Here is an 18,106-nt window from a genome sequence, read left to right as displayed (position 1 = left end):
TTGTCAAAATTTGGGAAGAGGAGTTTAAGAGTGCATTCATGACTCAGACTCAACATGGCTGATCCTAGGTTTCCATCTTCCATGCCATCAGGCCTCTGCCCTTGATTCTTTCTTGCTGATCCTCGAGTTCTTACGTAGCCCAGGCTGGTCTGAGCTCAGTATAAAGCCTAAGACAAGCTGGGATTTCTGATCTTCCGAGTGCAGATTCCAGGTACATGCATATGTGGCAAGTGCTCCAACAACTGGTCCCCACCTCTAGACCCTGGGCTTTATATTCTCCTTAAAAGCAAAGCTTCAGTTATCCACTGGAAATTTTCAAAAGAATACTGGAGGTCATGACCTTGGATTTAGACTTGGGATTTTCTTTTAAGTCAAAACTTTTTTAAAAATAATCATGCAAGGGGCTGGAGAGATAGTTCAGTGGTTAAGAGCACTTGTTGCTGCTCTTGCAGAGGACTTGGGTTTGAGTTCCAGCACCCACATGGTGGCTTTCAACCATCTGTAACTCCCAGTTCCAAGGGATTCAAAACTGACCTCCTTCTGATCTCCATTGGCACTAGACACACACGAACCCTGAGGTGACATCTCAGATGAAGTCTCATGTATCCCAGGCTGTTTCCGATCTTGCTAAGCTTTACCTGTAGCCAAGGATTACTTAGTACCCTGCCTGACTCTATGAACTATCAATTTGTAGCAGATGCTTCAATAAGAATGCCATGCTAAATCAGATGATGTGTATAGATTTCAGAAACAGGAAGTTTATTTCTTCATCTTTGACGTAAGAGAGACCTAAGATTTTAAGTTATCAATCATTTATTTGAGAAAAGCCTCTAATTTGAGATAACATCTAGACCAAGTAAAGAATACATCCTTAGCTGGGATGGGTGTCCTTGGTGCCAAAAACTCTACTTATGCTTTGTATATGTTCAGAGAGGAGAGGATGATCAGCGACATAGTTAGAAGGATGAGGATAGCCCCCCCCCCCCCATTTCCACAGCTAATTGGTTGTAAAGTCAGGACTAAAACCTAGGCACTTCCCTTCCATAATTTCATGTTTTCCTACTATATCCATCATAGAGTGGCTTAATTGAATTTGGACAAAGTAGTTGGATTACAGCACAGAAGTGATCATTCCTCATTTATTCATCCATTCATCAAATATCAGCTGTGCTTTTCTTTTTCATGCCAGGCATGGAGAAGAGGCTCTGTTCTTATACCTGTGGCAGCCCAAGGCCAGAGTCCTTCTGTGTTTACAGTTGAGTGGTTACTTCAGCACTGCTCTTGCTGATGGATTCCAACTGATCTCTGGAAGAGATCCAGACCTCCTTGGCTGCCTTCAAACTAGCATCTCTCTTGTACTTTCCTTGAGACCTGAAGTCATGCCCTTTCAAGTGGCATAACCTGCCTCAAAGATGAGCTATTGCCAGTTTGTCCCACAGGCTCCATAAGTATCTTGAGAGAAGAACTAGAATTAAGGCCCAGAGCCACACATGCCTCATGACAATTGCTCTCTGTTTATAGGATACATGAGCTGGTATTACTATGTGACCATGCCAATGCCGGCCTCCACCTTCACCATTGCAGTGGGGTGCTGGAAAGAAATAAAGCCCAGGACATCCCCATCCATTGACCTAGTGGCTGAACGTCCCCGCCCTACCCCACCTTTGGAGGCTGACTTCAGGTATGTGTTCGGGAATTTGATGACTTCATTCTGGAATGTGAGTCATCCCTTCTGAGAACCTGGGCTAGTTTGGATCTAGTCAAAGCAGGAAAAGGCCTACTGGGGAAGAGAGAGTCGGAGTCAGAAATATCAGCTTGTTGTTCATGAGGAAAGAGAAGAAACCAGGTAGATGCAAAATCTTCTGTGATATCGGCAGAAGCATTTCTACATGTTTGCTTAAATTAAAAAGCTGCAGATTGAGCCAGACATGAGGTGCATGCCGTTAATCCCAGTACAGGAGAGGCAGAGGTAGGCGGATCTCTGTGAGTGCAAAGCCAGCCTGCTCTACAGAGAGAGTTCCAGGACAGCCAGGGCTACACAAAGAAACCCTGTCTCAAAAAACAAACAAAAAGCTTCAGACTGACCACTTTCCCTCCTACCCTTTAGATGTTGGTCTTAGTGTCTGGTCAAAAAATGGCTTAAGGAAGTAAAGGTGCACAGTAAAAAGAAGAGAAAAGTGAAAACTTCCTCTGGTTGTTCCCCGGAGGGCACTGAACATTTTGGCCCAGTGATGGCTGTGGGTGGTATGTTGCGAGGCAGCTTCTTCAGTGGTGTACAGTAGCCCTAGGAGTCCAGGCCACAAGGGAACGTCACATAGCTGTTAGGTTAAGGGATTCATACTGAGTCAAGGCCCTGTTAATTTTTTCTGTTTTGTTTTGTTTTTTGTTTTTTTTTTTTAAATGCAGAAAATAAAACAGCATTTCGTTTTTAGACATAATATAGGCTGTTGCATGGAGAAATCCAGAAGAATGATACAAATGCTTATTTCATCTTTGAAATAAAACTGACAGGAATGTCCTTTGTTGGTAGAGCCCTTACTTGGCAGGCATGAAACCCTGGTTTCCATTCATAGCACCACATAGACTGGGTGTGTGGCCCATACTTGTAATTCTAGCACTGAGAATGTAGAGGCATCTGGGTAAGAAGCTGAAGTCATTCTTGAATACATGGCAAGTTCAAGGTCCATCTTGTATGAAATGCTATCTCAAACAGAACAGAAAAAGAAATCAGCTAAGACATTTTGTGCTGGTCTTCTTTGCTGTGTTGCTTGTATGCTCACCACAGTAGCTAAGGTAGTGTCCTCAGGAGCTGACACCATGTATGCTCTCTTTGCTGGCAGGCACACTTTCTGCCTACATTTTGCTCTTTTGGCAGGATAGAGCTAGTTTCTACTTTTTTTTTTCTCTCTCTCTCAGCATTATGTCAGTTTTGGAGTATCTTTCCTAATGGGTCTACTTAATATAGTTCCAGAAAGATTATTAGATTTTACTTGCATCCTCTCAAGGGAAGAGGGGATACACACTGCCTTCATGTAGAAATATTTAACTACAAGACTCTCTAGTATTCCCTTTCTTGCTCTGGAACCACACAGCAGGCATCATTTTGTAATTGTAAATGGCCCAAGTTTCTGAGTAAGGAAGATAGGTGCTCTAGAGAATAACTTTGACTTGGTAAGAGCAAGAAATGTACTTTGTTGTGGTAAAGCAAATTGCTGCAAGGTTTGTGACTGTGGTGTGTTCTAGCTGATCCTGAACCCACACAGAAGCCATTGGCTATCTGCAGGCCGTGTTCTGGGGTCATTTAGTTCTGAAAATAGACCTGTAAGGTGTGTTGGCTTTTCTACTCTTGGTTATTGATGACAATAAAGATGCTTAGACAATAATTTATTTTCCTACCCATTGAGGAACAGTACCTGTATTCATTTATACCAGATGTAATCTCTAGAGAGGTAACTTAGAATCTTTTCTAGAGATGTTTAAAATCTGAATATAACAACTGAGCCACCTCTGAAAGCATCTTGGAGCCATCTTCTTACTTGACATCACCACCGTGACCCAGCTATTAGTACTAACTGGAGAATCTCCTCAGAAAAACAAAAATTGAGGGACTGGGAGGTGGCTCCGTGTAAAGACTCATGCTGTCAAGCCTGATGGCCTGAGTTCAATTCCCAGAACCCACATATTGGAAGGAGAGAGCCAACTCTCAAAAGTTATCCTCTAACCTCTGCATGAACCACTTGTTGTCATTCACACACAAAATAAGTGTAATTTTTGAAAAAGAAAGAAAACACAAAATTGAGGGCCTTTGAACCTGAAGATGCATCCTTATGGCCCTTTGACAAAGCCAATTTTTTTTTTTTTTTTGGCAAAATAAAATCTTTGTTCATGGATTTTTAATAATGAAGTTTTCTACCTATAGTCTTAGAGCTCATTGATAGTTAGGGGATGAAGGCCAAGTAATGAGGTAGGGTTGAGCCCTCCTGCTCAGAATAATTAGAATCCCTTTTCATTTGTCTCTTCCATTGTGAACAGAAGAGAGCATGGCCACGTCAGAAGGGAGAACTAGGGAAAATGAAGCTGTGGAAAGTTCCTTTTGGGACCTAGGGAAGATAAAGCCTGTTCTTCTTTTGCCCTTGAATGTTTAGAAATAGTTGAAGAGCATACAGAAGGAAATGAAGGCAGAGATTTGGTCATTGACAAGTTGGACTGAGAGTACATGGGAACCAGGTTTCCTAACACTACTACACCATTTACCAAACAGATCAACTGCTGCATAGACCAGACAGCAGACCCCAGAAGACCCTCATTGGACAAGTAGGTCCAAAAAGGCCAGACAACCAGAGAAGTTAGGGAGGTCATGTGTCCCATTCCCAGGGAATGTGTTCTTTTGAGCAAGGTTGAAGTGGGGCAGTGTTGTGGAATGAGCTCCTCCACATTCCCTTCCATGACTGACAGTGCAGTTTCATTTATCTGCATGCTTGTGTATCAGAAGTATACAGCTGATAAAGAAATAGCTTTGTTTTCTTAATCCTGTCATGCCATCACAACTTATATGACCATCTCTGGTAGTCAGTGTTTCTGTTTATCTACCACATCCCTGGCTCCATGGGTTGAGCAGCTCTGTTGTACCATCACACCCATGTTGGTGTCTCTGGCTATGCTCATATCTGGTTTTGCCTGCCTTCAGAGACCTCCTGTCCACCAATCTCATTCATGTCAACTTCATGTTTACAGGAGCCTTACATACCATGGCTTTCATTTGCCTAAGTGTTCATCTGAGTTCCAGAATTTAGCCAAAGGATTGGTACTGAATTTTTGATCACCATTCCCATAAGCTAAATTACATAGGTGAAGAACTCCTCTAGTCCACTTGGGATGGATATTTTAGTAAACATATACACTAAAGACATTTAGATAAACAGTCCCATGTGCACTAATTTTATTTGGTTCTAGCCACAGAAGAGTCTTGCTTATATTTAACCTCTCAGGCCTTTATCTGGGGTCATACAGCTTAAGCTTGGCCTGGAAGCTTGGATACCCTCCAGTAGAACACAACAAAAGTGATTGAAAAACTGCTACCATATTAAAGACACTGATATGACTTATTCTGCAGAAAGGAAGGCTTGGGGTGGGGAAAGTCTTGTCTTGAGAATTGTGAAAGCTGAGGAAAGCCACCATGAAAGGAAGAGAAAGAATCTCCAGTTGCGACTGGGTCTGTGCTAATTGTTGACTGCACAAGCCCTGCATTCCCTTAGCTGCTGTATGAATGGGGCCTTGAAGTGAAAGGCCAGAGTCATCTTTTGTAAATAGAAACCTTGGGAAGCATTGTAGTATGTGACTGACACCCACAGTGACGTACTGAAGTACTGTCACTGACGGAGAACATTCTGTCATGTCAGAGAGTCCCCTCCGATCCTTTCTTATCTGCCCTCCTCTTTTTAGGCAGCCACATTGGTGAGACTGTGGGTGAGATGCTTTGCTCACATTTGGTCTGAGCATAGCCACTGAAGCCAAAGTGTGCAGGTCCTTATGTAGGAACTCACAAGTGGTACCTCTTTCTACCACTATGAAGAACCTCATTGACTTAATTTTCCCAGAACTTGATTGCCTTCAAGTCCTGAGTTTTATGGAAAATGGTACTAAGTCATGCATCTAAGAGTAATCATCCTCATTTTTTGGTGAGTGTTCATATATGCCTGGAAAGGAAATTATCCATCTTTTCCCTTGAATAAACAGGCTTGTTTGCTGTACCTTTGCCAGCATTCTCTGTTCCCTAACTTTCAGTGTTCTCAGGTGTGAGAAATAATCTCCCTCCAAGAAATAAGTAGCATTTCTAGGTAGCATGCTTCTCTGCACTGTTATGATATTGAGACCTGAAACATACCTCCTTGCTGTGTCCAGAGAGCTTCAGCCTTAGGTAAATGTATGTTGAAGGGCCCTCTTTTTTCAGGTTTTTGAGACAGGGTCTTACTATGCAGCCTATGTTGGCCTAGAACTGATATAATCCAGGCTGCTGTCACCCATAGTACTGTTGCCACAACCTCCTGAATGCTGGAGTTCTGGGTATACTGGTACACGCTGTTGTCACACTTGGCTTCTGAAAACCTTGGGTGGAAGGTTTGAGACAGGGTCTCATGGAAGCCAAACTTACCTTGAACTCCCGATTCTTCAGTCTGTACCTTTCAAGTGCTGGGTTTACAGGCTTATGGGCATCTGTCAGCTTGTAAAAGCTTTTCATTAGAGAGTATGTGAGCTTACATTACCATAGAACATTGTTTTCCCGTGTATATAAGTTTTAAAAAGCCCCACACAGGCTCAGCAGGTAAGGGGCCTTTGCACCTCATCTTTAGGTAGATGTTGCAACCTTTTTAGTTGGGTGTTTACAAGCAGATGCCTTTGCTTTCTTTCCTGGTAAGGTGATTTTATCAGTCTAGGCTTAAGAATGTCAATGACTATATTCTTGCTATTATTTTATCCTAGCACTTTATCCTATTACATGTCCCATTTTTCCTATTCACCCTCAACCATAACAAGGCCTCACTGGGGCTGGTTATTCTTGGTGCTTTCTTGAAGTGCGATGGTGGAAGGTGAGGCTTGTTTACATAGTTGTGTGGATCTCCTGATCACAGGCCTTGGGTGGGTAGAAGATACTTAATAAATCTAATGTGGAATTATTGTTGCAACCTGCCCAAATTGATACAGGCAAGCACTTAGAGATTCTTCATTATTCATGGTGAATCACAGGAGCACCCACAGCTAGGATTATAATCTGCAATTTAAAGTTACAGGGTTTTTCCATTGTGTCTGAATAGAGGATATGCTAACATGAAAAAATAGAATTCTCTTTGATGTTAGCTTCTTTAGCTATATAAATTCTCTTGAGGCCTATGAGTCAGGCTCTAGGAATTTTCTTTCAGCTCCTTTGCCTTTTAGGGAGTAGCTGATCACATGGGGCTTTCTGGACTCTGCTCTGCTTCCTTATAAGGTCGATTTCATTAAATTTATATGGTCAAGTACTTGCTTAGCATGCAGGAAACCCTGGGTTCAATTCCCGGCACTGTATATACCAGGCATATGCCAGTATTCCAACACACAGGAGGTAGAGGCAGGATAATCAGGAATTCACAGCTATTCTCAGCTATGTGGTGAGTTTCAGGCCAGCCCGGGATGCATGTGTCCTTGTCTTAAAAGCCAAAAGCGAAGTGGGAAAAAATGCTCTCAGAAGTGCTAACCTCTGACAAGTTACATTTTGTTAGGATGGTTTGTAGGGGTTTTTTTGAACATTGTGCCTGTAACTGTGATTGGTTTGTTGTCCAACCTCATCCCAAGTCATTTATTCTAGGATATTCCAGAATGGAGTCTTTAATTTGTTTATAGCCAAGTACATAGAGGCTCATACCTGTAGTCCTAGCACTTGAGAGGAAGATGCAGAAGCATCAGGAGTTGAAGCGGTGCCTCGGCTATATTCTGAGTTCAGAGCTCCCTTGATTACATTACATCTCGAACAATGAAAAGTAAATAAATAAAATGGCCATTGCATCACTGCCTTCCTAAGAATTGTATATTATTTGAACAGTTTTTCTATAATGGCATTTTAAATCACATTACTGAGGGTAGAATTTGCTTTAATTTAGGTGGGAGGTTGTTTTATTGTTTTAAATTTTGCCCCACCCCTACTCCACATTAATTTTAAAACAAAGTCTTTTACTTTCATGTGGTTTAGATTGAAGTCATTTGGTCACTTCAAGCACATCAATAAATATTTGATTTATAATTTTTCACTGCTGTCTAAAAGCAGACAAGCCAATAATGGAAGTGAGCCACTTTTACTAATAAGCCTGTTTGAACCATTGTCTTCTCATAGTTGTCCACGTTTGTTCTTGTGTGTTGTCTCAGGTATGCTGACACCTGCAGTCATGAAGAATACCCATGCCGATTCCAGAAGGCTTCTGCTGCCACCCAGGAGATCATTCCTCATCGAGTGTTTGCCCCAGTGTGCCTTGAGGGTGCCTGCCAGGAGACCCTGCTGTGGCTAATCCCTCCTTGTCTCTCTGCTGCACACTCCATCCTGGGAACACACCCTTTTTCCCGGCTGGACATCCTCATTGTCCCTGCCAACTTTCCAAGTCTGGGAATGGCCAGGTATGCTTCTCCATCTAGTGCATGGTACAAGTGCTTCAGAGCCCTGGGGACTACAAGGGGAATACTTTTCTTAAGCTCTGTCAGCAGTTTCATTTGCTTAAGATGGAAGGGGTTCCTTGTTCCCTCCTGGACATCTTACTGCTACCTTCAGGGCATAGTTTTCAAGTAGACCACCCATGTGCATGAACCCACAGGTATCATGGGCAGGCTTGAGAATTCATTGCACGCCCACAGTGATGGATGCGGGGTCATGATTGCTCAGTTGCTGTTAGCTGGGTGATGAGAGCTTACTGCTAATGAATTCAAGGTCATGGTGTCAGACTCTGAGCACAGTAACAAAAGCTGGTCCCAGGGACACAGCTGCTCACCTAATCCTGACCGGCTGCCTCCTCCATTCTCACCATTGGTCACAAGGCAACAACTTGAGAGCCCTATGTCAGAGAGAGCGTAAATCCATCCTCACTGCTGGAAAAACAGCTACAAGCAGATGGCTTGCCATGGGGGAGGGGCATAGTGACTTGTTCCTATTTTTAATACAGCAAGTGAATTATTCTTACCCTGCCTCCATTTGATTCCAACAGAAAATGGAAACTTGCAAGCTGACCGTCGTTCCCTCTGTCTGTCCACACAGTGATGGGAGAGTAGCTCTGTCCCACAGAGGAAAGATGACGGTGAACCTTGCCTGTGCTTCTGTCTGCAAATCCTAATCACTAACAGGGACTGTGCTTGAAGGGACGGGAAAACAAGGCCATCAGACATGTGGCTTTGAGTTTTTCCCTATTAGTGAAGGAAATTCCTGCTGCCAATTCATTTCCATGCTTTTGAACAGCTGTCCTTCGTGGTGTTTTCCCAAAACGCTGCACACATTCTTGGTAAAACCCTTGAGTAGAAAAGAACTGACCAGAATATTTGCTTTTGATCTTTACACACACACACACACACACACACACACACACACACACACGCACACACGCGCGCGCGCACGCGCACACGCATGCATACACATCAACCCCCATACACACACCAGACACATTTACTCACCCACCACACAGGCACACACCCACACACCAGACACACACACACATACCTCTACCACCACACACATGCACACACACACACACACACACACACACACACACACACACACACACCACTTTTTAAGGGTTGGCTGGCTCACTGTAATCCCTGAGGAGGTCTCATAGAGTCATTTAGACTGATTTTTATCCTGTCTTTACGAAGATAATGGGAATGTGGAAACTAGGATAATTATATATGTGTGGTTGCATGCATCATATAATTGTCTTGATGTCTATATATAGTTGGTCTTAACAAGGGGACTTCTTTGGTCCCTTTGAAGAGTCTCCTGGACTTAATTTAAGCAGTTATTGGTGAGGAAAGGGTTGTTCATTAAATGCTTCTCATTTGTACAGTTTTGAGGGGGTCACATTTATTTGGGGGTTTTAGCACTTTGTGAGCATTATTTTTCAGGGCGTATTTGCTAATAGTTCCATGTTCTAGCCTGGGGGAACCAAAGGCCTAGTATTTTCGTCCACAGAGTCTCTTGATAGCTCCTTGAGACACAATCTGCCGGAACTAGAATGTGCTGACCTGTAGGCCATTCTATAACTTCTCTGTCCAAGTCTGCATGCCCAAGCAGGCAGCCAGGAAGAGTTCTGCTTTTTGAGATATTTAACGTGATTTAAGTATTCTTAATGCTGTATTTTTAAAATAATAAGCCTAAGTGCCAGAAGGCCAAATGATGCTGTGCACAAATGTCAGAAGTGAGGTGGTGGTAATAGCTCAGCAGTCATGAGGAGCTGTTATGCTTCAGAATAGGAGAACTGTGCATGGTTCTCAAATACCTGCCCTACCCCTACCCCACCTTTCCTTATTAGACAGGAAAATAGTCTGTCCTGGTTAAGTTGTTTCCAGTACTTCACTCCGTTCTTGGCATTTGAACTGTAGAAGGGTGGTTGTGGTGTTGTCTACTCCTAGGTGGGGGAAGAGTGAGGGTAGGCTTCTGTTTTTCCAAACTCTGACTTAAATTGATTCCGCTTGCTGGGCTTGGCCTTACAGATCCCTACACCTTGAGCCACCTGCAGCTGAATGCCTGGATGACTCAGCTAGCTACCAGAGGCCTACTGCTTTATCTATGCTCAAGGTACTCCTGGTGCAAAAATGGCAGGCATGAAGGTCAAGTCTTTGGCCCAGACAGGGATAAAGAAATGTTCAGACCCATGATGTGCTATCATTAGAATCCTACACACCAAAATTCCTCACATCCTGACCATTATAGTATGCTGGATAATCAAAGCACTTCTTGGTAAATTAACTGACTCTTTCAGTTCCTGTTTTATAATCGTGTAGCAAGATCATAAATTCCATAGCTCTGGGCTTCTTTAGCAGTTAGGTTTTAATTATAATGAGCACCATTTTAGTATTTCTTTTTGGCAAATAGCATTCAGCATTCCCAGGCAAATCATTAACTGTGTTAAAGTATTTTAAAAATGTTTGGACTATACACAATGTTTTAGACATTATTCATCAGAGCTTGTATGAGACTCCTTAAAACTCTCCTCTTGGGTTCTGCTTTTGAGCCAAAGAGGTGATTTCAGTGGACTGAAGAAAACACATTCTTATAATTTGAAAGCTTAATGATCAATACACAAGAAGGTAAATAGTGTATAAACGGTGGTCTAGAATTGGACTTCTTTTTAACAAAAGTATTCATTGGTATTGTACTGTGTTGATTCTGTCACCCTTTTCTACAGAGCCACAGCTGACCAGTTCTCCCTTGTGCTAGCCCTTTTCTTACTCACTATTCAAAAGGAAAGATGCTTTCGTTCCAGTCTGACAGAGGAAACCTGCTATTTTGCATTTGGTCTTCCATGGCTCACCCCATCTCATCTTTTGATCATTTGGGATTTCTGGGCTTTCTGGTTTTATTTTATTTAATTTCTGCCTTCCATGAACATGACATTTGCATGTCTTGGAGTAATATGATGTTTCCATGAAGATATGGGTACATTTTTAATAAGTCTCTTTGTATACATAAAGCTCTCCGGTTGAGATAATTAATATTCTGCCATTTTCATTATGACCTCATATATTCACGTCTCAAATTGAGATGGAACAGCCAGCCTAACTTCCTCTCACTGAGAAATAAATGCAAAGGATATTCTTCGTCACACTCCACACTTTGTTATAACATCAATAATGTCAATGTAATAATAGTCTGAAAGGATATTTATGAACATTGCCTAAAACTAACACCCAGTCCTATCTCTGTATGTGTGTATTTTGCCATTTGTCTCTCAGCAGATCACAGGTATGCCCTAGTCTGTACATGTTTGCTTCACCTTTTTTGTCTTTCAGTGGTTCAGTTTATGTATCACAAAGCAGAATTAGGACTACCTTGCTGATGACCAGGTACCCTGCACTCCATATTTGAATTTCAAGAGTCCTGAAAATTATCTCAGTGCCAGGGTTTTGTTTAGTGCCATCAAAAAGCCACAAGGCCCTGCTTTTCAACTTCACTCTTCATGTATTAGTCTTGCCTTTGTCCAACTGGGAAAATTGTAGAACAGGGAAAGTAGAGATAGTGTGGTTGGCTGAGGTAGCCAGACTCTTCTCTGACCTTCCTTCTTCTGGCTCCAAACCAGGTTGTGTGCAGCTGTCTCTGTGTTTCTGTCAAACATGTTGTCTGCTTGCAGCATTTACACTGCCAAAACTACAAGGGTGAGTGAAGTTGATAAGATCTCCATTCTCCCAGGAATACACATTCTAGCCTGGGAAAAATTGAACACACAGAAGTGAAGATGTGTGCTCTGAAAAAAAAAGTAAACTGGAAGGACACTGAAGAGTAGGGTGGGTGGCTTTGTTAGGGTGGGCTCAGGTCAGCCATGTGAAGAGAAGTAGAGACAGTGAGATATGGGATAGCCACAAAGACCAGCTTTGTCCTGGGATCATGAGTGCTCTCATGATGGGCTAGCTAGAGCCCCAGGGCTTAGCAGCTACTATCCTTGAGCATAATCTTCACTGCTAAAACTGGCACAGCACCTAGCAGCCAGAGTAGACACTACCCCTGTGCCAGGAGAGAACGATGACCCCGGTGTCTACATGTTCATTACCTGCTGGCTGTTGCATGATTCTTTGTTCACCTAGTAGTCACAGGGAAGGGATAGGGGTGTGTATGTTTGCTTGTCTAAGTTTTTAAGGTATTTTTTTTCTTTTTCTTGTTAAACAAAAGTAATGTTGACAAAGAGTTTAGAGAAATAATTGCTCAAATACTCTCAGTATTCTTCATGTTGGAGCAATACCATAAAGCCCCTTATTATACACAACTTGTTCTTAAAAGATTGGGTTGTGCAATAGAAAACGTCTGCATGCTTATCCTAGCTCCTGACTCTGTATGCAGAGTTTCCCAACAACCTCAACTTCAGAGAGACGCCCTGCACATACATGCCCAGGAGTGACGGCAGCCAGTGTGCCCCACACCTCCCCTGCAGTTAGACAGGGTGTTGTCTTGTTTATTCTTATCTCCCAGCCAATGTGTAATAGAATAAGCAAAGCACTACTCTCTGCTACAAAGGGCCTGTTGTTTTCAGCTTTCTGTGCTTCTTTCTGCCAGAGAGGAAGCAGTCATAAGTTTCTATAATTATCTTAAGTGGTAAGGCTTCATAGCTTTGGAAGTATTTCTTCAATTGTGTTTTGTTTTTTTTTTTTTTTTTTTTTTTTGCTAACTTACACTTGAGTTTTTAATCCCCTAAGCCCAAAGCACCACACTCTTGAATAGTCCTCATTTAAATGTTAAGGGATATGCCCACAGTGGTTCTTCCCTCAGGAGCAGGGCTCAGAGACAAGTTGGTGCCTGCTCACTCGTGCATCTGCCCACCCTTCACTTTTCTGCTTTCTCTCATAAGCTGTGTATTTGGGGTTCCTGTGTAGGTTTTTGTCTTGAGATTCCGTTGTTTCTCAGATTTTTAATATATTCTCAATTTTTTTCCATGGGTTGTTTCTTTTAAAAATCCAAACATTTAAATGAGCATTTTGTCCCTTGTGCCTTTTGCACAGGTGAGTGAGGGGACAGGCAGCTCCCACCTTCCTTTTCTACTCCTGGATAAGTTTAGTTTTTCTACAACTTTGCTGGGGCTGCCAGCTGAGCAGTAAGTCCCTGAGGCTGGCAAATGGGATGGCTCTCTCTGTTGCTTTCTTGTGCTCATTTTATTACCTATTTATTTATGTTTCCATGAAGGAGTTGCCTGACTTTATTTCTCTTCTTACAGGAGGGTTTTCTCCTAATTTGTTCTGTTTTTCACTTTCCTTCCTAAAGCAGTAACTGTTGTTTATAAAGTGCTATTTGTCCGGGGCTCAGAGAGCAATGGTTTTGCTGGTTGTAGCCATGGCATCCTCAGCTTTTAAGCCACTTGCAAGCCCTTTCTGCAAGAAATTTTTGTATAAAAATTATAAATATAAAATTAGTACAAATGCCAAATGTTTACTGATGAGTAGTAAAGAAATTCATTTTAATATTTCTTTAGTATACCATTTATTAAAGTCTAATTTGCACAGTAATGAGAGGGATATGTGTGTTTATTTTTACATAAACAGTTAAATTCTAGCTGGATATTTGATACTGCATCTTCAGTGTTTTTTCAAAATTAATATTTTGGCTTTATAATCCTCAACATTCAGAAGGCTGTTTCAAACAAATATCGTAGGAGTATTTTACAGCCAGCTCAGAATCATTAGAAATTCTGCCCTAATTCCAATGATCAAATTCATTTTATAATTTTTTTAAATGAAACTCAAATCAGCAACTCAAGCATTGCTGAAAACCAAACATTTGAACACAATACAACCAACCCACAGATACTTGCATGCCGACCTGATACTTGCATGCTGAGGCATGATGGTAGGAAAATACTGTAAGGCTTCCTGTAATTAAGCCTTTGTTTCCATGAAAGCAGAAACCCTTGTGTGCACAGTGAAATCCCCCCCCCCTCCAGCTGGCAACATTCAGCAGCTACAAGTCTGTGTGAGAGGTGTTTGGAGCTCTGAGGAGAGATTTAGAGTGCTGTGTGTGCCACGAACTGCAATGCCTGATGCATTGCAGGCAACTGCTGCCAGAAACATGTCCAGTTCAGCATGTTGGATTTGAACTATATTGGTTGTAGGCTCAGAAACATTTAACTGGCACCAAACTTTTGTGCCCTTTCCCCCAGTTCAGTTAGAATATTCAGGTGTTGACCCACAGTTAAGAAACTGTGGTCTTGACAATAAGTAGTTTATATTAAGTCGTCCAGGGAGTGAAGAGTTTGGGGCTTGGCCATTGGCGGGACTTGTCTGACTATCTATGGCTGACGGCATTGCTCTCAGGGAAAGTGATATGGGTTGTTGCTCATATCACAATGGGCTAGCTTTGAGGTGAGTGTGCAGAGCTGACTTCTCTGTCGAGGGACAGTCAGAGCAAAAGTGTGGCTTCTACTTGTCTAGAACCTACTTGCCATGGAGCAACTGTGCTACTTGTCAGACTCACAAGTAGCATTTTATCATCATGATACATGATCTCTCACCCTCTGGATGATTGCGCTTAAGTGTTTCCTTTTCTTTGAACTGTTCACACACACACAGACTGACAGACCTACCTTCAGAGAAATGTTGGAGCCTTCCTTCATGAGAACTTGCCAGGCCTTTAAAAGGCCCTGCAGCAATTGCCCTCTACCTGTGTTTGTAATCATCCTTCTCTTTTGATGTCATCATTGGCAGCTAATCTCTTCCAGTCCTGGACCTGGTGCGGCTTGTCACTACCACTTTCTGATTCTCCCCTTGGATGGAGATCCCCCTCACCTCTCTGCTGAACCCCCATTGCTGTCGTCTTTGGATAGAGAGCCATGGAAGGCAATGGAGAAGAGCCTGCATTTAAATATTGACTCATTTCTGAAACCATTACAAAACGAAAGCTGCTGGGTTCTACACCATGTTATAAACATATGTGTTCCTTATTGGCAAGAACACCAGCTCTAGAAATATTCCTCAAACACAATACATGAATGGCTCTCCTGAGAGAGAGCTGTTTCTGTGTTGAAGTATATAGTCTTGCCACCTTAATTCATCCTAAAATGCAGTTGAACACACTGAGTAAAAGGCCAAAGATAAAAAGAAAGACTCTTTCAAAAATATCTTACTTTAGGGGCTGAAGATGTAGCTGTTTGCAGAGTGTCTAGCATGCCTGAAGTCCTGGGTTCAATCTCCAGCACTACATAAAGTGAGATGTGCGGGCACACACCTGTATTCCAAGTTTGTGGAGGTGAGAGGATCAGAAGTTCTGTGGTTACATAATGACAGGCTAGCCTAAGCTCCACAAGATCCTGTCTTGAAATAAAGAAATACTATTTTCATAAAAACTTTAATATTGTGTGGGGTTTGAGGGTTCAATGTAAAAATGAATCCCAATTTAACTCAAGTGGAGCTCAAAATAAGACAACTTCTGTTTCTTGGTATCTACCCATGTTTACTCTTTCTGTCTGTCTGTGTCTGTGTCTCTCTGTCTCTGTCTGACTCTTTCTTTCCTTTCCCAACCTCCCCTCAAGACTTAGTTTCATTATGTATCTCTGGCTGGCCAGGCACTCTGTGTAGACCAGGCTGGTCTCAAACTCACAAAGGTCAGCCTACCTCTACCTCTGTGCTGGGATTAAAGGTGTGTGTTTCTATGTCTGGCCCCTACTTGTATGCATTATGGAAGTAACTCCTTAGTCTAGGCAAAAAGACTGAACACGAACTCTGCACTTCACCCTTCCCATTTAGCTTGCAAAGAATTACCCCTCCCCTCTTCAGACTGAAATGGGAATCCTGAGACTCCACTTTGAGAGAGTGTCACTTTGGGGTGACAGTCGGATGCTCTGGCTAAGAGGGGACTGTTCCAGTAGGCTTGGCAACTAGGCCTTTGTCCCTGGAGCTGCTTTACTGAAGTGCCAGAGACTTGGGATGGCACATTATGGCTCTTCAGTTAGTGTCCTCTGTGAGGGCATCCTGAGAGTTGAAGGTCAGTGCTTCCCTTTAGGGGCAAGTCGGTTGTAGTTCCCTGAGCGAACACCTATGGATAGGTGTGATGAATGCTGGATAAGTATGCCTCAAGGAAATGTGAGCCCATCAGCTTAAGTCAGGAGCTTTTGCAGTCTCAAGGAGACTAGTTTTGTGGAATGTAAGTAATTCAGAGGTGGGGATGGGAGTCAAGGGTAGGGTTGCAAGTTAGTAGTTTAGGAAATACATAGATTCCAGAATTAAAAGAGAGTCCTTTAGTAGGGAGCATCCAGGAAAGCTTTTAATATTCTTGTCAGCTGATTTAATATTCCGATGCACCTGCCTCTCGAAGACACAATTTCCTTCTCCCCAGCTGAACAGTGTCACCCCACTATGATATTCAGGAGTACACATTTACTTAATGGAACCAGTAGAGACTCAAACCCACCTCAAACCACTCTTTGAGAGAATTGTATTCACAAATATCTAGCACTCCAGTGGACAGCCAGCTGTGGAATTCCACTTTCTTCTGTCTTTGGTGACCGAGGACTTAGATATGTTGAGGACGCTTCACATTATCAAGAGGTATTAAAGTTTAAAAGGAAACCCTCAGAGCAGGCAAGCTGCCTCAGCAGCTGCAGAGAGGAGGCCGGGGGGAGGGAAGGGAAAGCCATGCTGTTTGAGTTCCTGGCATGGAAAAAGCCTGCCACATGGCAGGGAGGGAAGCTTCAGAGAAAGAGCATGGAACTCAAAGGACAGAAAAAGCATGCTTAGACTCTGAACAAAGATATAGAAAAGGAAAAAGAAAAAATTTTAGTACAAACTCAGAAAGGTGGGCAGACCCAGCCAAATGTCATGGCTGCCAGGCTTGTTGGGGAACGGTCATCATGGGAAGAAAAAGTACAGTATCTCATTAAAAGAAACATTTTCTGCCTATCTCTACAGCATGAGCTAAAGGGAGCCTGGATTCCTAGTATCTTGGCTAGGTGACTGACCACACTGCCTAGACCAGAGGTTCTTGACCAGAAGATTTTCTTAACTAGCCTTTAGTCACACTTATTTATATAAAGTTGTACACACTTAATATGGCCTTTGTGTGTGTGTGCATGCAAGCACATGCATGTTAAGGACACTGCATAGCACAAAAAAGTAGAAACATTTGAAGGATGAAAAACTAATCTTAAAAGTCAATCCTACGGGTTTCACTCAACAGAGTGCTTTGAGCCCCAGGATTCCTGCAGCTGCCTGGAACCCTGTTGGGACCTGGCAATGGATTTGGGGATGTGAACTGGCTTTTCTTCTTCACAGGTGCAAAATGGTAGGGAATGTATGTTGGGTGGGGGGATCTCTGCCCGATAAGGATAATCTGGGAAGTTTCACAGGCTCTTTCTCACAACTTCTCCATCTCTTGTCTGAGAATCTCAGACTGGACAAGGGGATGGGTGTACTACAGAGAGATGCTCCCTGATGTGCTCCCTACTGCCATTGCTCAGAAGGACCTTCCTCTAAGGATCTGCTTCTGGCCTAGCTCTCTTCTGGGAAATTAGGGTTTGATTTGAATAGCCAGCCCATGTATCTTAGAGCCTTAACGTTTTTAAAATTTAATTATATTTTTAAAAAATATTTTGAACAGAGCTAAGGTGGGGTGATTCAATTCTGTTCAACAATCTTACAGGAACTTTTCTTTTGTGAGAAAAAGCTGTTTAGATCACCAAGCTGGGATTTCCATGTATTCCCTCAGCACCTAGGCGTCAGTAGGCATCTGAATGTTAGGCCCTCTAGGAAGAGTTTCAGAAAGGATCCCTCTCCTCTAGTTAATTGCATAATAAGCAGATCTTGAGCACAAGACTTCCACCTCTGACCCCCACACCCACACCTCAATGCTAAACACTATTTTTCTTTCTTTCTTTCTTTCTTTCTTTCTTTCTTTCTTTCTTTCTTT

General features: G+C 42.6%; 1 protein-coding gene across 8 annotated transcripts in view; it reads left to right on the top strand.

Moving 5' to 3' along the window:
• Aopep (aminopeptidase O (putative)) overlaps positions 1-18,106 on the top strand; it is a 296,969-nt gene that overhangs the window by 72,820 nt on the left and 206,043 nt on the right. For all 8 annotated transcript variants that reach the window (XM_055597938.1, XM_055597943.1, XM_055597941.1 and 5 more), the window contains exons 4-5: positions 1,522-1,681; positions 7,897-8,142. In XM_055597938.1, coding sequence (XP_055453913.1) covers positions 1,522-1,681; positions 7,897-8,142 — 406 coding nt within the window. The remainder of the gene's footprint in view (positions 1-1,521; positions 1,682-7,896; positions 8,143-18,106) is intronic.

The sequence above is a fragment of the Psammomys obesus genome, unplaced genomic scaffold, assembly GCF_907164565.1.
Source record: "Psammomys obesus unplaced genomic scaffold, mPsaObe1.curated_primary_1811, whole genome shotgun sequence".
Classification (NCBI taxonomy): Eukaryota; Metazoa; Chordata; class Mammalia; order Rodentia; family Muridae; genus Psammomys; species Psammomys obesus.
This window is presented reverse-complemented; position numbering and strand designations above follow the sequence as displayed.